Genomic DNA, 26,141 nt, shown 5'->3' on the forward strand with positions numbered 1-26,141 from the left:
CCTGGAGAGCTTAATCACACGGACAATAATAATAATGGGAGCAGTGGAGCGCCCTCTAGGGAGGGATGTCGGGCGTGACAAGTATGTTGTAAACAGTGGGCAATGAGCAGGGTAAAGACACAAACACAACTGTAGACACAAATGTAGACACATAAATACACAAACACAAATGTAACTAGTCACAAACATACTGTCACCTGTAAAGGTATTCAAACCTTTGCCCAGTTTTCAGTCATTTAGGAGAGACAGATCTAGGTAGTATCTGAATGGCACATTACACCTTGCTATAACCAAATGATCAACTTCATTGTGTTCAATAGGATACTAAGTGACTTCATCATTACCACCATTATTTGAAGGTATATGTATAGTATACTGTGTATTGTACATAAATCCTTCTCTTTTCACATTTTTCTGCATTTTTTTGCAATAATCCATCATTTGTCCACAAACACAAGAAGAAAATTTCTTACCAGGTTTTACCACCATAAATTCTCAGAAGTTCTCCTCTTCACTAAGGGTCTCCATATTGCTGCTATGATGAAGATCTTTGTGGACTCGAACACAATCCTCCAGTACCTCATAACCAGCCAGCCATTTCTTCTCCACTCCAGTTTCTCATTTTCAACCAGCTTCGTAACTGAGTCTATTTTCTCTCATTCCTTCATCAAAGATCCAGATCTTCATGGTTCGTCAGTCTGTCGCAGGACCTAGACCTAGCAAGAGGCTGCTGTAGATGAAGCAGAGCAGGGCAAAGGCTGAGACCTGAAAAAGAAGGCTATGTAGATTTTTGCAGTCAGTGAAGCAAAGAGCCTTCTGATGTCTGGAAGCACTGCGAGGAGCTGATGGGCAAGCAGTGTCAAAGGTGGAAATTCAGGATCACAGTCTGTGCTCAGATGGACGTGCAGTGAGCAAATCATTATTCAGGACTCAATGTGGGAGCACATCCAGAGTGGTGCTTTGTACATTTATAGGGACCTGGAGAGAGACGAAAAGAAACTGGGGGACGGAAAGAAATGTCTGAGGTGGACTGTCTGAAAGGAGGTGAGTCAGACCAAGAGGCATCCACATTCTCAGCTCCATGGGAGACCCACCATTTCTCATGGGAATGTTATGGATTCCTAGGGCAACTGAGGGCTGTGAGCAGCCGCCACCCAGGCATAACAGGAGTCTAGTTAATTTTTTTTAATGCAGTATATGCTGCAGGTGCAGTACTTTGTTATTGTCCACTGGTGGGGTACCTGGAGTGGAGGTTCAGTGCACATTTCAGTAAACAGACATGAAATATTGGAGAGATCTGCCACGTCAGGGACTGAGGTAAGTCAAGGTGGTACTGTAGGTGACAGCTCTTCCTCTTTTCAGAAAAATTACATAGGCCAATATAACTGGAAGCCAGCTTCCAAGATGGCAGGTGGATGCTACAGTATGCTGCTATTCCTGGTTTGGCCCATAAAATGTGCCATGTGCCCTCTAAGTCTCAGGTGGCTTGGTTGTCGACCGAAACATTCACAGAGTCTGAGGAGAGTCAGACTGTGGTCGGAGACAATAGACGTCAAGTATCCATGAAAGACATCTGTGACACAGCAGAGAAAAATTTACTTCTATTACTACGATACCACTAGTCACCACAATAGGGCCCAAGACACCAGCAATTACAGCTCTCTAGTTTTGATCCCCGAAAGCCGTGTGAAAATCAATTTTCTTGCATCAGCACCACTGACTAAGTTGCTCATCGCAGAACCATGCCGAAAGCTCATTAGCTTGGGCACAATTTTTTTTCGCTCTCAAACTAGAGAATAATTTTGTTCCTCTCTTGATCGAGCTTTAATGCTCGCTCCTAAAACATATAAGAAGACTCAGCCACTTTGAGAATTAATCCACTACTCACAAGGTGACTGAATGGTCTCGGAAGCAGGGGGAGACTGGTGATGAGGTCTGTCTTGAACTGTTGCCAGGGTCGGTCTGGAATAGGGAGAAACTGCAGGAGTCCCACCAGGGCCAGAGGGGAGTCCTTTCCCTTGTTGCTCACAGTAATGCCACCACAAAGGCCTTCACGTCCCGTCTCAAGAACGGCCACCAGAACAATCTGTCAGTCACCTCCAATTACTCTCTCCGCACTTGTCCACTTATAACACTGAGCTCTGCAAGCACCCCCAACTCACTGTGCTTCCAGTTCCAGGTCTTTCTGACATTTTATCTATTTATCTATTCTCTTCCAGTTGCCCTTCTACCTCTATCCCTGGCACCCAATATGGTCCAATAAAAACAACATTCAGCTCATTTCCTCCTTTTTGGCCCCTGCTGCTTCTCAGCCCCAGGTCTGTCCGATGTCCTCCAGCTGTGTCAGCAGGTGTTCTACCACACCTTCTCTTTCCTGCCCCTTTTTCCAAGTTACTGTATTTTCTGTATTAGTTCCATTGGGATCACTATTTGCAATTATTTAAGGAAGAACATTTAAAAATCCACCTAATACCCCCCCTTACTACTCCACTATGAATCATGCTATTTTATACTTTTCTCCAATGCTTTTAAAATCATGCCTCTTGACTCTGGTATTTTTTTAGAACATATCCTGGTGAAATAAATTGTACTTACTGTTTGAGACCCTTTTAGCCAATGTCTGCTTGGAATTTCCTCCCCTTAAACATTTTGTCATATCTCTGCAGCAGAACACAGCAGGAGTCTGGTTCAGGTCTTAAATTGAAGCTAACCCCCTTGGCTTTGAGTGTGAGCAAATTTCTTTTATTTCTTAATGTGTTCACTCAGCAGACAAACATATGAAAAAAACATAAAAACAGCAGGTGAAAAATTGTTCAGAAGTTTCAATACTGAATACTGAAAATGCTTGTAGGCCTTGTCCTAGGTGTCTACTAACATTTGCATAAACATTTGGGACAAATTGATCAATTTGAAAAAATTCTACATAATGTTTTCTGAATACTGGAACTGGAATGAAATTTCTTGCATCCCAAAATAAATTATAAAAATAGTTGAAAGCAATAACAATAAAAGTCATTGCAATTGCTATAAAACCTTTAGACACTGCTAGAGAGCCTTTTTCTGCTGTCAGGCATTGGAAAAAAAACTCATTGCCTTCTGGTGTGAAAAAAGGACCACTGATAAGAAACTGATTGATTACCCCTTCTGAGTCAATGATTGACAGATAGAAGGCAGGTGGAATATAGCCTGAGGCTTCTAGAGGAAGTCTCACCCCCTAAGGGCTCTGAATGGCTGAAAATACAATGAATGACAGCGTTAATTCCAATCAGATTGCCTAATTTTTGGCGGTCCAGTTTCAAATATCTATTCCAAAGCCAATAACATTCAGTTTCCGCCAGGTCTGGAGTTCTGGAGGTGGGTTAGTCCAGCCTGTCGTACTTCCAAATAAGGTAAAAACATGGGATATATTCTTTTTTTTTTTTGCGGTTTTGGCTTTTGTGGTCATGTTTTGCTGGCTAATTGATTACCTTATTGATGCACTTTGGAAGTTTGCTGAAGTGCATAATCAGATAAAAAGTGTCCTTGTGATTGATTGCCTTGGTGTTTTTCGGTTCTGAAAGCGGTTTTGTAAAACTCAGAATGCCTTTTTTGATTGATAACAGGTTTTGTGTTTTGTATTGTTAAGGTTTTGTGGTTTTGTTGGTGAAAAACGATTAAATATGACATAGGTCTCAAAAGTAAATAATCACTTAGCCTGTGGTCGCAGGTGGCAACGCAGCGCACAATCATTTTTTGATTAATTACCTTGGTGTTTTTCGGTTCTGAAAAAGGTTTTGTGTAGCTCCGGTTGTCCCTTTTCGATTGATAAAAGATTTTCTGTAAAGGTTAAGTTGATGAGACGCGTCTTAAGTAAATGCTTACTTAGCCTGTAGTCGCACGCAACCATGCTGGACAGCACTAGGTACACTGGTTACAGGAGCAAATATTCAACATCTTAGCTGAAACAGTGCTGAATCCTATTCTAGACTCTTCCCTATACTCATCATTTTCTTGACAGTTTCTTTCATTCGACTATTTTCTACCTCAAGGGTCTTATTAACTCTCAACTTTGTTTTACAGTATATGTTTTACCACTGAGGGCACCTCTTGCTGTGGTGACAAATCTGGTCCATCATTGGTCTTGGAATTTTTCTCAGTTCTGAAAAATGTTTCTGCCTATGTGCTTGTGATAGAACGGATTACATTCATTTTAAAACTTTCCACAAACCTGTCATCAAAATCTTGTGCAAAGTATTGTACAGTAGGTCAGTGTATCATGTTAAACAGGATTGATTCAAAGTGAACAAAGTAAACTAAATAAGGTAAACTTGGCTACACTTGAAAGCTTTGTAGTGTTAAAATATTTTGTTTTTCCATGTACAAAATACTGTAGGAAAACAAATATTCCTCAGTCAAAATGAGATGACGAAATAATTGCTTTATGTCAACACTTCGTGGATAGAATATATATGAATCTAACATAATGAAATTTAGTTTCTACATAAAATTATTTTCAAATATGTAAAAAGTTCATTTTAATAGGATGTGAACATTTTATTCTCCATCCCAACTTCTCTCTGCTGTTACAGGCTAGTTCCTGAAACGTCACTACTTTGCGAGGAAGGACTCCTTCAGTGGAGTCCACTCTGATGCGGACTTCAGAGAAGGGATCATTAAGGGCGCATTGGGGGCGCTTGTGAGAACCCTTATGGGACACCCTAAGCTCTTGCAGAGCAGAGGAAGAATGCACATATCACATACAGTATGAAGAGCACAAGACTACAAGTGTGCACAGTGAGACACCGCCCTAGATAAACCTTCACCACAGTCAAGGAAAGGTTGAAGTGCAGAACCAAAGTACCTGCAGATGCTTCCAAGAACAACACCTCATCTGTGAAGCATGGTGGAGGTTATGTCCTGGTCTGGTCATGCATGGTCACCTCTGGAACTGGCTCTCTCGGTTTAATTGATGACGTAACTAATGATGCTGGCAGTAAGATGAGTTCTGAAGCTTACGGAAACATTTGATCTGTTTAAGGAGACGACAGCTCTGCCATATTTAATTGGAAGTATAAATGAATATACTGTAAAATAAAAATTACAGTGTACTATATAATATTTATTATTCATATTAACCTCATAATCATAAATACAAATTGTTTGACTGTAAAGTAGGAGTTTTTGCGGTCCCGTTGCATCTACACATGGTACATAAACATATTTCTGACAGAAATGTATCGTGACAGCATGTGAAGGAGGAGTCTGCAGAGCGGAGAGCAGGTTACAGAAAGCAGAAGTGCAGTGGGAGCTCTGTTCCCCTGGGGTTACTAAGCTTAGTGTCTGTGTAGAGAACTGTGCTGGAGTCACATATACATTTGATACAATGATTGTTATTCTGCTGTATGTCTGCTGGATCTCCGGTAAGAGCTCATTATTGTTGTTGTTAGCAATAGCAGCAGAGCAAGAAGTAGCAATAGTCATAGCACTCATTTCAAATACAGATTTTCATGACATTTTACAATTTTTATTTCAAAAGCTACTATGTAATATTTTAGGTAAACAATTTGGACTTCTTTGTTGTTTTTTAACAATAGAAAAACTACATATAAGTAGTTTTACATTGAAACTGCTTTAACTGCTAATAACCGCTTCACTTACTAAGAACAATTCATATTTCGAGGGCATTTTTATATCCCTGCATTCTGTAATATTATAAATATTTTTTTAATTTAAACTTTGATTTGCCCAAATAAGTCAAAGTATTGTCTAACCACAATGTCTGGATCTGTGAATGTCTTAGTAAAGAGTTGGTTCTCCAGCCGACTGATCTAGTTCTGGTCCTCCAGTTTCTTACTTACTCTGCACATAAATATCTTTGTATTTCTAGCAGCCGACAGTAAACTAAAGTGAGTTTAATGTACAGTATGATTAATGTTGGATGTATGCTCTGTTCAGTTTAAATTAATTTTGTGACAACAGATTTTTCATTACTCCAGTTCGAGCCAAGTGAATGTGATAGAGGGATGAATACTGTATGTAAGTGTAGAGTATTTGGAGTGTCTCACCCACATGTGGGAATGGCAGTCCAGCCATGAGGACAAGGCTGCCCCAACCCCCTCACTATTGATGGTGGAGGGGGAGTGAGAGAGAAAAACTAAGGGAAGACCTGGGCGCATGATTTATTCTGTATACTGTACATAGGCGAGCAGAAATGTGTGAGATTAAGATCTAACCTTCCTCCCAAATGTCTGTTATAAATTCCATCTTTGTGTATTATATCTATCAATCTTACTTTGTTATGTTAAAAGGTTTTTTGTACTTCACCGATTGCTCTACTAGTCGTAGACAGTGAAGTCATTATGAAACAAAGACAGAGATGTAGCAATCTGGGCATGACGGAGAGAAAAGTAAATTCTCCCAGGGGAGAAAATAACCCTCTGGGGCTGTAGGCCTATTGGTTTCTACCCTCTCCCCTTTGGGCAGTAAGATTAGGTAGATTATGAATTATGGACCCTCAGGCTGGCCTTCGGTAGCTCAGAAGTGACTGCACTGACGTGGAAGGAGGACTGGGGCTGGAGGACAGATGAAACAACCATGATACAGTAGGTGCAGTGGCTAGGAGCTCAACCAGTGGAGAAGAATACAGTGCAAACAGAGATTTCAGAAGAGACAAAGGAAGGGGCGAGGAAGCAGCCCTAGGGTTCCAAGGCAAGAAATAAAATCAGAAGAACTACTGTAGAAGAAAGAGCAGACACCATGGCCGGTACAGCGTCTTGGTTTTTTTCCATGCTGGTCTTATGCAATGAGAAAACTACTCCTAGCATGGAGGATGTATTCAGATCACTGAATTTGATTGTGCTAGTAAAGGCAGAGAGCATGAGGATGATGATACTGGAGCTAAAAGAAGAAAACTAGAGGAGCACAAGAGCAACAAATGTAAGTTCTCTCGAAGAAGCCCGTCTCTGCCCAGAATACATGCTAGTGTGAGAGACAATCACAAAGGGATATCCAGAAGACAGTAGAAGGCGAGATTAGAATCAAACCTTCCTCCTGAACCTCTGCTATAAACTCCATTAAGTGCGGTAAATTTTCACAAACTATTCATGTACAGTAACAGGATCCGTCAGGCTGTTTCATAAGTTTGAAAATGAACCTGATACTAAAGCATATTGACTTTGATATTAGGTGTGTCAGGTGTGTGAGGTGGGTAGAGTTCAAATTGTAGCCTCACACGTTCACTCTCCTACTTGCTGGAAGCACACAATACTCTGAGCATCTTTTCCAAGACACTCTATGTGTGAGTCTCAATGGTGACATGATGTCTCTCACACTTGGCTTTACTAAGTCCTTTTCATATTCGCCTCCTTCAAGCCAGGACAGGAGTTGTTTGTTGCCACATCTCGATCAAGCAGCTCTTCAACCTCAGATTATCCACAGAAAACAATTGTTTGCACCTCTCATGTTGTGAGCTTTTCTCTTCTAGTTCTGATGTCATCCACCTTTGCTGGAAATTTAATCAACTGTAACTGCTTCCGCTCTCTGTTTTCACTTTCTTCTCTCTTCTGCAAATCCTTCTCTCCCCTATCTCCTTTTCTCTGCTGTTTGTGGTTGAGCATCTTGACCACTGCACCTTGAGCCCCAGTCCATCTTTGTTATGTCCTCTTTCCCCCTTCCCCAGTTTTCTTTATGTGGTCACCCAAGGAGCCTCCCCTTCCCAGTCACTGACACTACAGTATGTGAGCCCACAGCATCAGTCTGTACTTCCATGACTGTAAGGGGTGACGTTATCATTATTTATAATTTGCTGCATCGCAAGCGTCAGGACCATATTTTTCATCTGATGGATACTTATTTTGTTAGTTAAAACAATTAACCCAGTACAAGGAAATGAATATAAATTTAAGTTTCACTGGAGCATTCTATACAGTACATTATTATTAAAAACAGAGAAACAATATTTGAATGTTTTTAAAGCTTGTTCAGATTAAACAGAAAGTCTCACCTCCTTCTCTCTCCTCCACAGGGACACAACTGTCTCCCACTCTGCAGCGGGAAGTGAAAGGCATTGTGGGAGAGTCTGTCACGTTTCAAAGTGTCCAAGTGTCACAGTTCATAGATCTAAAACAAGGAGATAGTGCTACTGTCCGCACGGTTGCAGGAGTATTTAATGGGACGATAACTATCACTCAACCAGACTTCAAAGACAGAGTGACCTGGGACAATCAATCTGGATTCTTCCAAATCTGGGATCTGAGAACAAATGACAGTGGGGTTTATACAGTGCAGAGCCTGGGTACCCAGAAGAATTCCACAACCTTTAACCTGACAGTGTTCAGTGAGTATCCCCTGTATCCCCTGTGTGCATGAAATTCACTCTGAAAGAGTCCTGTCTCTAACAGTGTTTAACCTGACAGTGGTCAGTCAGTGTGTTGCTTGTGTCCACAGTGTTCTGTATTCTGTGTACAGAGCACCGCAGCTTTTTGTCAGCAGGTGAAGAATTAGGTCTGAACTGTCTGCTGTTGTTCTCTGCAGAGTTTACATTTCAGTTCATGTCTCTACAGACAGAGTGTCCAAGCCTCAGGTGTCCAGAGTGTCCCAGGTCAGTGAGAGCTGCTCTCTGCTGTGCTCTGTGAGTAACGGGAGAGAGGTGACCCTGTCCTGGCAGAGAGAGGGAGAGACACTGACAAACACCAGCAACCCTGATCTCAACACAACCCTGACTCTCCCTCTGGAGACAGAAGGACTCTCTCACTCCTACAGCTGTGTGGCCTCTAACCCAGTCAGCAATGAGACAGTACCAGTCAGACCTGAGGAGCACTGCTTTGGTGAGATACAGTAGTTGAATAAAATTCATGATAGTAGCTGCCAGACTGAGTCACTTCATTTCCCCTTTGTGCATTAAACTTGCTGTGAAAGAGTAATGTCTGAAACAGTGTTTAATGTGACAGTGGACAGGCAATGTCGCCATTGTGTCCTCAGTGTTTAAATTAACAGTGGAAAGTCATTGTCTCCATTGTGTCCACAGTGTTTAACCTGTCAGTGTCTAGTCAGGGTGTCATTTGTGTCCACAGAGTTTAACCTGACAGTCCATTGTGTCCAGTGTTTAACCTGATAGTGGACAGTCAGTGTGTTCATTGTGTCCACAGAGTTTTACCTGACAGAGGACAGTAAGTGTTCCATTGTGTCCACAGAGTTTAACCTGACAGACTACAGTCAGTGTGTCCATTGTGTCCAGTGTTTAATCTGACAGTGGACAGTCAGTTTGTCCATAGTGTTTAACCTGACAGTGGACAGTCAGTGTCTCCATTGTGTCCACACTTGTTTAACCTGACAGAGGACAATAAGGGTGTCATTTGTATCCACCGTGTTTAATCTGACAGTGGACAGTCAGTTTGTCCACAGCGTTTAACTTGACAGAGGATAGTCATTGTCTCCATTGTGTCCACAGTGTTTAACCTGATAGTGAACAATCAGGGTGTCATTTGAGTCCACAGTGTTTGGCCTGACAGAGGACAGTCGGAGCGTCATTTGTGTTCAGAGTGTTATACCTGACAGAGGACAGTCAGTGTCTACATTGTGTCCCCTATGTGCATGAAAGTCTGACCGAATCCTGTCTCTTACAGTGTTTAAGCTATGCATCACTTGTGTCCACAGTGTTCTGTATTCTGTGTACAGAGCACCGCAGCTTTTTGTCAGCAGGTCCAGAACTGGGTCTGTACTGTCTGCTGTTGTCTCTCTGCAGACAGAGTTTACATTTCAGGTCATGTCTCTATAGACAGAGTCTCCAAGCCTCAGGTGTCCAGAGTGTCTCAGGTCAGTGACAGGTGCTCTCTGCTGTGCTCTGTGAGTAACGGGAGAAAGGTGACCCTGTCCTGGCAGAGAGAGGGAGAGACACTGTCCCACACCAGCAACCCTGATCTCAACACCACCCTGACTCTCCCTCTGGAGACAGAAGGACTCTCTCACTCCTACAGCTGTGTGGCCTCTAACCCAGTCAGCAATGAGACAGTCCCAGTCAGACCTGAGGATCACTGCCTCGGTGAGACACGGTAGTTTATTAAAATTCATGACAGTATCTGCCAGACTGTATCACTTCATTTCCCCTTTGTGCATTAAATTTACTGTGAAAGAGTAATGTCTGAAACAGTGTTTAACGTGACAGTGGACAGTCATTGTCTCCATTGTGTCCACAGTGTTTAACCTGTCAGTGTCCAGTCAGGGTGTCATTTGTGTCCACAGAGTTTAACCTGACAGTGGACAGTCAGTCTGTCCATAGTGTTTAACCTGATAGTGGACAGTCAGTGTCTCTATTGTGTCCACAGAGTTTAACCCGACAGTGGACAGTCAGTGTGTTCATTGTGTCCACAGTTTTACCTGATAGAGGACAGTAAGTGTCTCCATTGTGTCCACAGAGTTTAACCTGACAGACTACAGTCAGTGTGTCCATTGTGTCCAGTGTTTAATCTGACAGTGGACAGTCAGTTTGTCCACCGTGTTTAAACTGACAGAGGACAGTAAGTGTCTCCATTGTGTCCCCTGTGTGCATGAAAATCAGTCTGGCAGAATCCTGTCTCTTACAGTGTTTAAGCTATGCATCACTTGTGTCCACAGTGTTCTGTATTCTTTGTACAGAGCACTGCAGCAATTTGTCAGCAGGTCCAGAATTGGGTCTGTACTGTCTGCTGTTGTCTCTCTGCAGACAGAGTTTACAGTTCAGGTCATGTCTCTACAGACAGAGTATCCAGACCTCAGGTGTCCAGAGTGTCACAGGTCAGTGAGAGCTGCTCTCTGCTGTGCTCTGTGAGTAACGGGAGAGAGGTGACCCTGTCCTGGCAGAGAGAGGGAGAGACACTGACAAACACCAGCAACCCTGATCTCAACACAACCCTGACTCTCCCTCTGGAGACAGAAGGACTCTCTCACTCCTACAGCTGTGTGGCCTCTAACCCAGTCAGCAATGAGACACTCCCAGTCAGACCTGAGGAGCACTGCTTTGGTGAGATACTGTAGTCAAATAAATCAACTTGTACAATGCTGCAATGAGACCTGTTAGTACCTGTTTGTGTGCTATGTATATTTGTTGGGTTTTACTTGTGTAGTGCAATACAGAACCATTTTCCTTTTTATTGCTGCCTGGTTTCATCTCTTAGCACTGAGACAGTCACACTCAGATATCACAGTGACTGCTCGGGTAAGTTAATCTGAATACAGAAACAGAGGCCACAATGTGAAAGGCTTGTTTCTTGTTTACAGAGCCATTCTCCAAGTCCTACATCCAATCTCCAATCTCCATATTGTTTTTCTTGTGCACTGCTTGGTTTTGAATTGTCTTGCTTGAAGGAGTGAAAATCCTATTTGTATTGCTTAACAGAAAAGCTGTGTCAATCTACTGTATGCAACAGATGTTTTCTGTAAAACTAAAATAGTTTCTGCTGCCCCGGTGGTTGGATTGAACAACACAACACTATTCAGCACTACACAGCACAACACAACACATACTGTCTTTTGTCAAGTCTGTCAAAGTCCAATCAGCTAAATAAAACTATCATTCTCTCTTCATCATCCTCCTGTTCTGACTGACAGAGAGTGTTGTCATAACCAGGAACATTGCTAGGTAGCTTTTCTGTCCAGGTAAACAAGATGTAAAGCAGCTCTGAGTTAAAGAGAAGTGGCTCTTTTATTTACAGTGTGAGACAAAGTAAATTCCAGAACACAAACTACAGCCTATGGGCCTTTGAAGACAGACTTTGAGTCTAGGCAGAATCTCAAAGAGAACATTGAGCTTTTGCTTGGACCTCTTCAAAGCCCCTCTCTGATAATGATCAAGCAGCTACGGCTCTTTGAGAGTTTTACAAAACCCTTAAATGGCTTCTTAAAACTCACAAGCTTTCTTGGTCCCCTGGCTGGTCACTTCCTGCACATTTCTTCACTGGGGTGAATTCGCAGCATGTAGGATCTGACCTTAGTCCCCAACGGCAGGTTTTTAAGCTCCACCTGAGGACGGTAGCTCAGTCCACAAAGCATTCTGGGGATTGTGGCTCAGACCACAATCTCCATCTTGTCTGAATCTACTGCCTCCTCACAAGGTCATGCTTTCAACATTATAAATGCTAAATAATGTCATTTTCAATTATTTAGTTATTAGCTAAATTAAACTAGTTTACTGAGTAATTAGTTTCCTAGTTCAGCCAAATCCTCCTCCAGATTCATCCGCCTACTATTTTGTATGTTGTATGTTCCAGTATGAGCCAATAAATCATGTCTAATCCTGTTCATCCCAGCACTGACAGGAGTTAGTCCATTTGCTCAGAGAGGTCTGCAACACACAGAACAAGACTGTAAACAGAACTGTCTAATAACTCACTATCACTGTGGCCCTTTTAATGGGGGGCAGATTCTTGTTTGTTCCTGGAGGTATTTTCCCCTACGATGTCAGTGACACAGCAGTGTTTGGAGATGCCACACCTGTGGATTTGCCTTTACCCGAAAAGTGTAGTCTACAGTCAGCCAGTTACCTGCTTCCTGGCCCCAGTTTCCCCAGACTGACCTGAAAATAAGTGATCAAAACAGTACACTGTACTAAACAAGGATGCCACGATCAATGTGTTTTCTCAAGTTAGGAAGTTCATCATCACTTGCTTGGAGTGACAGTTTGTTGTTGTTGTTGATAAGAACACTGTTGCTCTGCAGTTCTGTTATTTAAATTTAATACTTTTCAGCTTCATCCTCTGCTACAGTACTGAAGGCTGAATAAATGTTTTAATTCCTGTTTCAGCTGAGCAGATGTGGGAGTGATTATAGTTTGACCTCCTCCTGAATTTCTATTTAACCTTCCACAGGTCACTATATTCTGATTCAAGGCTTTACAACAGCTCTTCAAACTGACAGCTGTTTAAACCTAATTTTAATAGATTTAATGGTGGATTTGTCAATGACTGTTGACAATATATTGTTCACTCACAAACCCATTTTTTCTTAAAGAATAAGGCAACGACTTAGCTTCTGGGAAGCACAGGTTAGCAGTGCTGCCTTGTAGCACTGGGGCCCTGAGTTCAATTCACATGATCTACTGGAGAGGCGTACAGGGACAGAAACAACTGCTACTACAGGACTGTCTTGCTTATTGTGTACAGAGCTCTTCTACAAACTCAGCTTCTGATTGTGGAAAGATACAGTAATAATACAGTGATGTTGTACTGGAGTGTCCAGTCAGTGTGTCTGGACTGTATTAACCCCTCTCTCTCAGTGCAGTGTTAATGTCCTGTAGTGTCCAGTCAGTGTGTCTGGACTGTATTAACCCCTCTCTCTCAGTGCAGTGTTAATGTCCTGGAGTGTCCAGTCAGTGTGTCTGGACTGTATTAACCCCTCTCTCTCAGTGCAGTGTTAATGTACTGGAGTGTCCAGTCAGTGTGTCTGGACTGTATTAACCCCTCTCTCTCAGTGCAGTGTTAATGTCCTGGAGTGTCCAGTCAGTGTGTCTGGACTGTATTAACCCCTCTCTCTCAGTGCAGTGTTAATGTACTGGAGTGTCCAGTCAGTGTGTCTGGACTGTATTAACCCCTCTCTCTCAGCGCAGTGTTAATGTCCTGTAGTGTCCAGTCAGTGTGTCTGGACTGTATTAACCCCTCTCTCTCAGTGCAGTGTTAATGTCCTGTAGTGTTCAGTCAGTGTGTCTGGTCTGTATTAACCCCTCTCTCTCAGTGCAGTGTTAATGTACTGGAGTGTCCAGTCAGTGTGTCTGGACTGTATTAACCCCTCTCTCTCAGTGCAGTGTTAATGTACTGGAGTGTCCAGTCAGTGTGTCTGGACTGTATTAACCCCTCTCTCTCAGTGCAGTGTTAATGTACTGGAGTGTCCAGTCAGTGTGTCTGGACTGTATTAACCTTTCTGTCTCAGTCAGTGTTAAAGAGGAACTGCAACCCTATTTTTAGATATCAGGGATATAACAAATCGACAATGATGGGTGAATTTCAAAGTATAAGAAAACTATCTAGTACACAGTAAGTGTACAGCTTCCAATTTACATCACAAAAGGATTAGGTTTCAATGCATGCATGGCACCATATTGCTGTCATTGTCTGTGATTCAGAACAAGGCAACTAAACTTCTGGTAATTGGAAATCAGCCCTATTACATTCTAAACATGCTGTACAACATGCAATTTTCAATATTTAATATTAACAGTAAACATTTTCATGAAATGGGCACAAACAAGGCAACATGTTTGTTAGATACTTTTAAATATTGCAAGAAAAGAGAAACCTGCCAGCCAACTAAATCTCAGACTTGCAGTGCTGCTATATGTGTGGAGTTTGTACGTTCTCACCGTGTTTGTGAGGGTTTCCAAACGATATAACTGGTCCTGGTGAGAGTCTGTGACTGTGTGAGTCCTGTGATGGACTGGCTTCTTTTAGAATGTATTCTGCAATCATTTTTGCAATAAATTCACCTACCAAATAATTGGCATAACATCATCCATCTTTTCTCAGTTTTATGAAAATCATATATATAAAATTTTAAATTATTAAAAAATAAACTAATAATTCCTGGCTTTACAGTGCCCTCCAAAAGTATTGGGGCAACAAAGTCAAAACTTTTTCTGTAATCTTGATCTTAATACAGATAGGTAAAATAGCAGGTGAAATAGACATTTGAGTCAATAACTGCACTAAGTCTGTTACCCACTCAGCTCACTGAATGATATGTGTGATAAGAAAAGATGCAGCTTCTAAGAGTTCCTGCCTGTTCTTAGGCTCTGTCCTGACATTTTTTTCCAAGTATAAAATGCTGCTAAATTGTATTTTATCTGGAGATGGATTTGGCCACTCTAAGATTTTTTGATTGTTTCTCCTTATGAACCCTTTTGCACTGGACTGACATGCTACATCTTAAAGCACCTCATAGCAAGTATGAAAACATCCAAACTCCTCAGTAAAGATGAGTGAACCAGTTCCAAAGGTAGCCATCATGACCTTGCCTTCACCATGGGCTCATCTGTCCATAAAATTATTTCAGAACCCTCTTGGCTCATCTTTGTTCTTCCCACCAAATTCTGAAGTATAATGGACATCCATGGCCACCTGTGAAACTTGCACAAGCTAAAAGCAAGTTTTCCCCAGACCCAGAGTCTTTAAGCTGCATGGGCCTGCCCTGGGATCCATGTAGCTATACTGGCTGTGTACACACCAGGATGACCTACCGGCAACAAACCAAAGTGACAAACATGGGGGTGACTGTATCTGTCAGTCCTGATGACAGTCAGTGTGGAGAGTCTAGAGAGGAGCTGCAGTAATGTGTCTCTGTGTTACAGGGGCTGATGACAGAGTCCTTCTATACGCTGGGGCAGCTGGTGGAGGAGCTGTGTGTTTGGGAATTGTGGCTCTAGTGCTGTACTGCAGACTCCGAGGTAATCATCATCATCATCATGTTACTAAGGACAAGTTTTATTAAACTTATATAGCAAAAACACAATGAAGATATGTGTTCATTGAACACCTACACTGGCCAACAAGAAAGACAAACCTGTCTTCTAAACCAAACTGAATAAAACCTACAGTTAATTCTCTCTCTATATAAATTCCACAATCTCTATTTATATCTAAAAATACATCAACCTATCAGGAGAAACTGTCTTTAACCTAGAGATCTTTTATAAAAGAAAACAGTTTCCTAAAACAACAGAATGGCAAGCATACAAATAAAAAGTACTTTCTTTGATCAATGTGTCCCGGCCCCCCTACAACTCAGCAGAGCCCTTGTCACCCCTCACACTTCTGTGTTCAGGCTCTCTGAACCAACAGCTAGTCACCAGTCCAGACCCTGGTCGCTCCTCACACTGTTGTGTTCAGGATCACTTAACCCTCAGCATCTCACCAGTCCAGAGCCCTTGTCACTCCTCACACTGCTGTGTTCAGGATCACTTAACCCTCAGCAGCTCACCGTTCAATAGCCCTTATCACTCCTCACACTGCTGTGTTCAGGGTCTGTGAACCCTCAGCATCTCACCAGTCCAGAGCCCTTGTCACTCCTCACACTGCTGTGTTCGGGATCACTTGCAGACTATTGCTGTTTAACTGTGTGTTCAGCTACATTCTCCAGAATCACTCACTCAGGTCTCTTTTCTCTTGACAGGTAAAAAGCCCAGAGATGAAGACAGGTACTGTGTAACAGGTCACACAGAGAATGTTCATATTAATTTGCTCACTATTTAATAAAAATGGCAAATTGGCTTCAGTATTCTGCCTGATATTGATATGAATTAGCTTAGAAAGCAGAATTGTCAAAGGCAATGTCTAATTGTGCTTTGTATATATGAATTCCAAGTAAGTGGCAATGGAAATGCTGTAGAAATGACCAGATTTAATATTAATATATCCCATAATTCATAGAGAATGCTCTTGCTCTTAAAAACAACATGACCCTGAAATATCTCCTTGTAAGATACATGGACAGATGGGTGACTAGATAATTTGACAGGATTTGGAGAGGGGGCTATGAGCTCCCTTTAGCATCATTCATGCAGTGATTCCCAGTTTGTTATTTTGAAAGGAATTGTGGTTTAAAGGAATAATGTTCATTTAATAAAATATTTATCTTTTATTTTTGTCTTTTTTCACAGTTCTCCTACCAATAATGGAGCTTTGGGAAGTGTAAGTACTGTATATGGTCTCTGCTCTAATTACAGACTCTGGATTAGGACCCTGACTGTGATATCCAGGCATTAAGGGATTGAGATCTCTACACTCTAGACTTTATACTGGAGAGAAACAGGCAAAGGTCAAAATAAAAGATTTATCTGCTGGTTCCCCTCTCTCACACACACCTGAAGAGGGCTCCACAACCGAAGCGTTGTGTTTCTTTTATTTTCCTTTCAGCATGGAATAAACCCCTATCCGTTCCTTTAGAAATCACCAAAATCTTCTAAATCTGCCTTAAAAGAGCTCAAGAAAGAGCATTGAAAGATCGTGATCAGGAATGAGCTCCTGCTTCAGTCCTAAGAAGAACCATCGCTGGGATGTTTCACATTAGCAACATGAATGAACTTCACTTTGTTTAATTTCTGAACACTGAAGATTGAAATGGCCTGATCAAAGTGTTTCACTTAATCAAAGACATGGATCAAGTAATCAAAGAAATGGATCAAGTCAAACCAGTGGACATCTTCAGAATCAACAGTGATAAATGAACTACAATATCAAGCATCTTGAGGATCATCTGGGTTTTAGAAAGGAAGGCAGAGGTGAAAACACAGCAGAACAATCACCAATGGTGAAAGTGAGAGAACCATATTACTCATCTGATCTGAGGGCAGCATCCACAGACAGCCACAACCAGATATCAGAGTCCTACAGTCTTCTCGGGACCAGACTCCTAGCAGCCAGTGCAATAATACCATAATACCTTGCACTATCACACCTCTCACACTTAGGGTTACAGAGGGGAACTGTTTCACATTAAGTGTAGGTTAATTACAGGTTAATTACACACTAGAAAAAAGGTGTTTTGGAGCCTCTTCAGGTGTTTTGTATACTAACATCAGTGACGGGACAGGAATGATGCTCCCTTGACTCCTTTTTTTCTTTGATCACTAAGTGGACCAACAATCCTAGACTCTCATCCAGTCTTGCTTGAGGGATCCCAGAGAGCCAGCCTGAGTGGAGGGACAGGCAGTGTGTTCTCTCAGCCCACAGCTCTCTGGGTAAAGAGCAGCTGTGGGTCTGGTCTTGGTTCTGCTCCTATTCACGGACTCTCTGGGCCCTCTAGGGCCGTCTCACTGCCGGGCTCTGAAATAGTGGAGACCAGAAGACCATTCAAGATTTGAATCAGTGTTCTTCTGAATTGTGGAATGATTATCTAAATTCAGAATCTTCTGAATTGTGCAGTGATTATCTCCTTTATTTCTCTGTGTTTGGGGGCCCTGCAGGGTCCAGCAGAGGTGACCTATGCAGCTTTGGACATGAAGAGACTGAAAAAGCCCACCTCAGTGCCCCCTGCTGGAGAGGACCACACAGTGTATGCAGAGGTAACGGGTGGAGGGAGGATGCAGGGGAGCCATTACGCACCAGAACCCCCTCCTGCTGCTGGAACCCTGGCCAGCGAGTGCACAGAGTATGCCAGGGTGAACTTCAGGAGGAAGACCAGGAGAGCGCAGGATGCAGTCCTGTACTACTGAGATGCAGCACACTGTCAGGTTTCTGTATCACTCTCATTGTCTAGTGAATGACATGGTGAGATCAGTCCCCTGTTCTTTTCTACTTGGGTACAGTGTGTCTCACTGTCATCTCATTTTTACAAGAAAACCTGAGGAGAACGGGAATCTGTTCTTGTCCACTGAGACAACACAGTCGAAAGAAACCCAATCAGATATAAAGAAAGTGGATATATCCACAATTTTCACTGGGTTTTCATATGTGCCTCAATATATTTTTTAGTCCATGTTTTTTTTATGTTTTGCGAACTTTGTAGAAATACGTTACAGAAGTGTCTCTTCCAGGGGCTGAACACCTCTGTCACTGCTGCATTGAATGCATATCAGCAAGCTGCTGGGTCTCTTTGCTTTATGGACCAACATCATTTACTTATGTTCTTTACATCAGTGTGATTTTAATAAAAAAACTGATCTGAACAGATCTTCACTGAGATTTTTCATTGGTGAGACCAAACAATTCCTCCCCAAACGTTTTTTGTTGACACAATGAAACCTAAGCAACACACTCAACGTGGAAAGGCTTGCCCACTGCCATCAGAATCCATTCAGCCTTTTCATGACCTAGTTTTAGATCACTAAAACCATCATCATCCATCAGTGTGTAGCTGTCTCCATCATGTTCTTATTTTCAGGGAATAATACTGAAGCTGTTTGGGATCTGGATATGAAGTGCAATCTGCCTCTTGGGAATTCAGGGTGTAGAAACACATCTTTTAACATCCTGAGGCATGTTCTTGATTCATTATTTGGTGAACATCATAGGTTAATGTTCATTTTATAACATGAGGTGTGTTGGAGGGTATCACCATGTTTAACTTCACATCACAGTACCCCATTCTTTACAAAATAAGATAATCAGATGTAGAGCATTCTCTGGAAGATTTACTCAGCTTCCCTGGTCCTATCCTGTCCTTGAGTTGGTCACAACAGCCTATAATCCAAGTGGTTTGATCTTGTCCTTGAAGCAGTAAAAATGGTCTACATTTCAGACAATTGCTCTCATTCTGAACCTCTGGTAGATCACGAAGTCAGCCTACTTACAGAGCTGGTGCAGGAGGTGAAGGGTTAAAATCCAGCATGTGGTAAGAATGACAGAGGACCTTGAGACCCAGACAGACAGCAGAGGCAAGCAAACTGGTTACCAGTATGGGCCTTATTCTCTTATGCGCCTTAACAAATCCAGCCTTAGTAGGAATGCAGGTAAAAGATAAATGTATACAAGCTGAAGAAAACATTTATTCTGTAGAGTTATGATGCTGCAGTGGCTCAAACACATTGTAAAATTGTCAAGTTTTGGGGTAATTTACTAGATAGTAGCCTCTCCAAGTGAATCTGGGTGGGGTGAAAGTCAGTCAAGCTACTGTACCTCTACACAGTTCCAGTAAATACAGGTGAAGAGTTTCCATATTCCTGTGTCCTAAAATTAATCCTTCCTACAACACTGCATAGGAAAAATCATCCCAGAGACAGTATAGAATACAATAATCAATAATACAATACAGTAATCAGGATGAAGGATTCAGAGTAGACAGGAAAAAAAGAAGAACAATGTTATGGCTCTTTCATAGCGAACCAAACAACAGAACACCAGTCCAGGTACTCTGAGTACTGTAAATTACAACACTAGTTTTAGTTGAGGGATTGTTGGCTTTTATCAATTGTAGAATAGCCCTGATGTAGCCAATAGCCTTCCAAATCACACAACATCTCCACCTGTGTAAACGTTTAATGATTATGATGCTTTCAGAACAAAAGCAGCTGTAAATTTAGGTCTCTTCTGCTGGTTGGTCCATCTCAAAGAGTTTTTCTTTGAAGGTCTTAAAGGCTTTTCTGACAGAGACTGGTCAGTGTGTACATGTCACAACACTATCCCAGGCTCTGCAAAAGCCTGAGCTGTAGGGGCAGGAAGAAAACCACAACTCCAAAAAGCCCAGATTGATTCATGTGAGAGGTGTGCCAAGCAGCACTGTGGCGATTCTGAAGCCCTGTGTTTTTATGGTCTGATGAAACCAGGTTGGGACTTTTTGGCCTAAATCCAAAATGTTGAGCTTGGTGAAAACTCGGAATTCACTGCTTTCCTTCATTCTTTGTTAATTAATAAACAAGGCCAGAGCTGATTTCTCCCTACCTTCCCAGGCCATGAGCAGATCCCTCATCAGGCCCTCGAGTACAGTTTCCAGGAGACACTGATCACTGATATCTAACCCCCAAACCCTTCAGTGTCAGTATTGTGGACGAGAGGACAGGGCTCTGGATACAAGATTGGAAGGTTGTGGGTTCAGATCCCAGATGCTGTTGTATTGCTCAACAAAGTTCTTCACTCAGAGTAGGCTTATCAAATTTCTTGCTCTAATATGTGTACAAAATTAGCTAAATGAATAATATTTCAGTCTTTTGTTTTTACTAATATGCATGTTTATACCTGGACATTTATTTTCGCAAGTGGTAAATGTTTTTACAATATTAGTTTTCAACAGGTAGCAGATGTATGCAGTTTACAATAAACACATTTACAATATTTATATTTTATTAAAATATCATATGATATATATAGCAAATATATGTATTTGCTATATATAGCAAAGCTCAGTGCGTTTGTGTGAAAGAACCCACTTCTGTTTAACTGGACCCCATCAAGGCAGCAGCAGTTTATTTCTGTGAACAGAACTGGGAAGTGGTCACACTGCAGGCTTGAACAGGAAATGATCTGACAGAATCAGCTTTTAGACGGGCAGAAAACAAGCCCACACTCCAGCCTCTACAGTAAAACGTGTAAGAGGAACTGCTTTCCCAGTTTCACAGACCAGTAATTAAAGCTCAGAAACAAAATAAAATTCATTGACAGTATAGAAAAAAATTACAAATTTCAAATTAAGTACAAAATCATGAACTTTGTGAAAGGACTGTAATTTGTCATGTCATCGCAAACCCCTGGTCTCACCACAGGCAAGAGCAAGAGTTTGCACGAATTGCGATGTGATGTGGCCCTTCCTGCTCCCTAGTCACTGTAATGACTAATGTAAGGTGATGTTCAAGCGAAGTAAGTATAGGTTGTGCAGCAGATTCTGACTTGAGGGCTGTAAGACCATCATTGTGGGGAATTCCTTTTATAACAGCCGATAAATTAATTACATTGCACATACTACAGTACAGTGTTGAGCAGAGAACAGGCCCATAGATTAAAATACACTATAAAACACTGTACTGAAGTAAACAACACAAAAAATGGGTTTAGTGAAGTGGCAATGTAACATATTGGAATAAATGGGTAAAGTGAAAGTACAGTAAAATAGTTCTGCTAGAACATTCTAGGATTCTGTTTGACCACTTTCAGGGCAGACTGAGTTTTGTGGCACTGCACATACCATTGGAAATTACATCTATTTTGTGATGTAAATTGGGGGTTTTCTAACCTCCAATGTAAAAGTACATTTTACTTTTATTGAGGTTTGAAATGCACTCATCAATGCCAATTCTTTCCAATCCCAAAAGATAAAAATAACATTGCAGTTCCCCTTTTAACATTCCCCTTACAACACCTGATCAATCAATTGCACTGCACATACTACAGTACAGTGTTGCACTTGAGAACAGACCCATAGTAAAAGACTTAATAAATTACAGAACTGGGCTTTTGTGAAGTGGCAATGTAACATATATAGGAATATATGGGTAAAGTGACAATACAGTTAGCAATTCTGCCACAGCGTACTAGCATTCTGTTTTAACCACTTTCAGGGAAGACTGAGGGTACTCCTGTCACCTTCAGGTCTTCTCTGGTCTTTTGCCTCATACACAGCCCCTAACTCATCATACTCACACTTAGAGCACTAACAGTTCACTGGGCACAGAAAGGTTCACACTCAAAACTCACTACATGATGTCCAATTTTCTTGCTCTCTTCAATAACTTCTTACATCAGGAGGTATAGATGTACTCTCTTACGCCAGCTCTCTTACTCTTCACTATTTATTCACATCACTAGGCATAGACTTAATCTGCAATTGAATTTAATAATAATAATAATGTTTCTTTATTAGCCCTATACAATTTCTTGCATTAGGAATGCGTCTTTTCACATACCCCAGCTTTTCTCCAGGGAGACACAGACACAGAGACAGGGAGAGAAGCTTGGGGTCAGAGCACAGGGTCTGCCATTGTACGGCGCCCCTGGAGCAGTTGGGGTTAAGGGCCTTGCTCAGGGGCCCAACGGAGTAGGATTCCTCTGCCGGCCGCGGGATTTGAACCGGCAACCTTCCGGTCACAGGCGCAGATCCTGAGCCACAGAGCCACCTCTCCGCCCGTTTGTATATATAAAGCATCCCAGTTATTTAAAAAAGATTGATTTCAATTAAACAAGGGCATTGTGGTAATAAATTGTAATTTCCATAATTATTTGTATGTTTTTGGTCAAATTGTTTTTGGTGAAAAAATAGGCTGATGAATAATAAGGTTTTGTGTTTATTACTTTGGCTTTAAGTTCCCTGGCTAAGGAAATGAGAGTGCTGGTTGGAGATGAGTGCTGTCACATCCCCCAAATACTGATGGAGATTTCAAACACTAATCTCAGAGCAAGTCAGTTCAGCTGTGCTTTCACCCAAACTGAGCAGAAAATGATGACTGAAAAACATGTGGGCAGTGGAAGATGCTCCGGCAGCAGGAAAAGTAGACTAATGCGGAAAATGGAAGAGAACTGAGGCTACACAATTGTGTTCACTACACAATAAGAATGTATTTGAGCTGTACCCCCGAAAATAATAGGAATATCGGCTACAGCTGAAGGCTTTAGGAGAGGGGAAAGAGTTAAGGGCCAACACCAGCCAGTTAGACACCAAACGAAAAGGGGAGGGTAAAAGAGGGAGATGCCCTTAATGGCAGCCTCATAGGCCCACACTAGGGACAGTATGGGGGTTAATAATAATAATAATAACAATTGCTTACACTAATACAGCGCTTTTCTGGACACTCCACTCAAAGTGCTTTACAGGTAATGGGGACTCCCCTCCACCACCACCAATGTGCAGCATCCACCTGGATGATGCGACGGCAGCCATAGTGCGCCAGAACGCTCACCACACATCAGCTATCAGTGGGGAGGAGAGCAGAGTAAAGTAGCCAATTCATAGAGTGAATTAACTTAATGAGAAAGCCCAGATCCAGTGCAGACTGACACCATGCACGTGTACCCGTGAGACGGAGTGTGTATCGGTGACCAGGGGCTCCTGAGGTGGATACTGAAAAGAAGTGGGGGAGTGAGGAAGAAATGAAACAACAGATATAGGCTGGGGCAGCAGGTGCAGTGGGTTAGACGCTCAACCAAAAATAAAGAAGTGGGAGGAAGGAGAAAGGAATGGGTGATATTAAGAAGAGAAAGAGAAGGGGACAAGGGACAAAACTGACGCAGTTTCCCTGAAGCTTCTGGAAGGTTTGCTGACATCAGGAGGCCTGTAAAAAAGAACACAGATGGTATGGTGGACACAAAGCCACTTGTTTCTGGACACTGAGACACTACCTCACTAAGGGAGAAAACCTTAAAATCTCACTAAAGATACTAAGAAAAATAACCACTGATGCCTCTGGGGACTCAGAGGATATGACTTTATTATTAAACTGTGTCACATATGTCTGTAATTTGTGTTTTACAATTATTGCAAAATTCTATTAATATGAGATTCTTATTTATATGCATATCTGTTAACAGTCATGGGTAGTGGCCACACTCCAATTGCAGAATTGAAACTGCTCTTTAGTGTGTAGTGGAAAGGCATATTATTACACATAGAATGAAACATTGTGAAAATTGTCTAATAATCTTTCTGCTGCCTTGCCAATCAGCACAGGCCACTGTGTGAAAGCAGAGAGATGCAGCTAAAGAGGCCCATCTGATAAGAGACATCGTAAAGCTGTGTCCATGCTGAACCACCCTCATGATATACAGTGTAGCCTGGCTACTCTCAGTCTGCTCTTCCCTTTGTGACAAAGACAATGGTCAGAGGTCACTGCCCATCACCCAAAGGGTGATTCACCAATGAGGGAGCTGCAGAGTGAATAGCAGAATTATACTTCATAACATCCTAACCAATCAGCTGTCATATTGTACCTTAAAAGCCAGCATTAAACTCAGTTTTGTTGGTTAACTCACTCGTTTTCTCTCTCCAGCTGAACTGACGATTTCATTTTACCAACAACGTACCTGCAAATAGTCTGTCAGTACTTTAACTTTCTCCGAGACACCAGTATGAATTGTGGCTGCGAACCCACTGATATTTTTGTCTGACCAAAACAATGACAACAGTTTGGCTCTTTTTGTCGACATCCTGAATATCCAGGTACAGCATATTCAGCAAAAAACTATAGCCAAGACAAACCTGTTTACTCCCACCTGTCTTACCAGAGGTGGACTCAAGCAGACAAATGAGCACAGACTGTTTTAAAGCCTGAAGTTCGAAACGTTAACTTCTTGCAGTTCTGTCCTGAGCAATGCTAGGCAACGATCTCTCTTTTGTTTGCACCGGGATACTAACAGCACAGAGCAAGCAGCTGCCACCTCAGACCACTGACCCACAGAACCCAACTCCATCTTTCCAGCAGGAAACTTATCAAGGATATTCCATCAACGGATCTTTGAATATAAAACTTCTCCACTCACATTCTCAAGAGCTGAGATTATTATCCTATTATCCCAAACACAGGTGATAATTTGTTCATGATAGTAAGTGCATATTTACTTGTATCTGAGAATAATAATATGATTTAACTATATGAGACTGATAAAATCTATGTGTTTGACACATTATAGCTGATAATATGTATTTTAACTCTGAATTTATTAAGTCTGATATTTTTAATCCCTGAAAGAACGATCAACCTGTCGTATCCCAGCAAATCATTTCACAAATATATTCTATTACATTTGTTGTTTGTTAGGCCTGTTTTGGTGTAATATCAATGAATAGTGTATTGTATACATACTGTACAATCCATTCTGAGTCTGTGGATTATTATGTTTGATTAATTCCTAACAATTGTCAAAGCACTCTCGCAATGTTCTGTTCAAATTAATCATTTTTGTCTTAAAACCTTCACATATGTACAATTGGCACAACTGCACTGGTCACAGGCACCAGTGTCCACACAGAGAAGACTCACACACTCATCTCAAAGGACAGGCAGGTCACAGGCACCAGTGTCCACACAGAGAAGACTCACACACTCATCTCAAAGGACAGGCAGGTCACAGGCACCAGTGTCCACACAGAGAAGACTCATACACTCATCTCAAAGGACAGGTAGGTCACAGGCACCAGTGTCCACACAGAGAAGACACACACAGCTCATCTCAAAGGACAGGCAGGTCACAGGCACCAGTGTCCACACAAAGAAGACACACACAGCTCATCTAAAAGGACAGGCGGGTTACAGGAAGCCAAAGGCAGGGTCTTGAAGATTTTATCTGGACATGGGTCAGAACTGTTGCTAAACACTCAAGAGTTTCTCTAAACTGTGTTTCTCTAGGTAGTAGAGTTTTTCCTTGCTGGGCAGATTAATTTTTATTTTTTATTTTTAATAAAGTCTAATATAACCTTGTGTGATTTGTGATACTCCATGGAGCGATAACAGTAAAGTTTATCACACCAACATATTAAATATAATATTTACTCCCATCATCCACCCTTATGACTGAAAATAAAGCAAAAAGCTTGAAATGTATAATAACTGTGTATCAGAGCCTGATGCTGTTCAAACAAAGTGTTTTGTTTTTATTAAAATTGTTTTAGAAAATACTTGAATTATTTACTGTTACTATTACTGTGGCACCAAAAGTTAAATTAATAGGACTTGCCCAATGGACAAGGCACTCTACATCCATATAGAGGCAAAAACGATTCTGTAAATATAATTTTACACACTTTAAAAAGTATTTACTGAAGTATTGATTCTTGCAGTGGTCAGC

General features: G+C 41.7%; 1 protein-coding gene across 10 annotated transcripts in view; it reads left to right on the forward strand.

Annotated features, from left to right (window-relative positions):
* Positions 1 to 5,220: 5,220 nt before the first annotated feature.
* LOC148656971 (neural cell adhesion molecule 1-like) overlaps positions 5,221 to 26,141 on the forward strand; it is a 77,389-nt gene continuing 56,468 nt past the window's right edge. For 4 of the 10 annotated variants that reach the window (XM_088644280.1, XM_088644278.1, XM_088644282.1 and 1 more), the window contains exons 1-5: positions 5,224 to 5,399; positions 8,003 to 8,314; positions 8,541 to 8,804; positions 9,755 to 10,018; positions 10,712 to 10,975. In XM_088644280.1, coding sequence (XP_088500406.1) covers positions 5,363 to 5,399; positions 8,003 to 8,314; positions 8,541 to 8,804; positions 9,755 to 10,018; positions 10,712 to 10,975 — 1,141 coding nt within the window. In that variant the 5' untranslated portion in view covers positions 5,224 to 5,362. Of the gene's footprint in view, positions 5,400 to 8,002; positions 8,315 to 8,540; positions 8,805 to 9,754; positions 10,019 to 10,711; positions 10,976 to 15,289; positions 15,386 to 16,110; positions 16,136 to 16,597; positions 16,629 to 17,902; positions 18,609 to 26,141 lie in introns of those variants that run through there. The other 6 variants (XM_088644287.1, XM_088644279.1, XM_088644277.1 and 3 more) reach the window with 6 other exon arrangements.

Source organism: Lepisosteus platostomus, chromosome 8 (genome assembly GCF_059453375.1).
Source record: "Lepisosteus platostomus isolate fLepPlt1 chromosome 8, fLepPlt1.hap1, whole genome shotgun sequence".
Taxonomy (NCBI): Eukaryota; Metazoa; Chordata; class Actinopteri; order Semionotiformes; family Lepisosteidae; genus Lepisosteus; species Lepisosteus platostomus.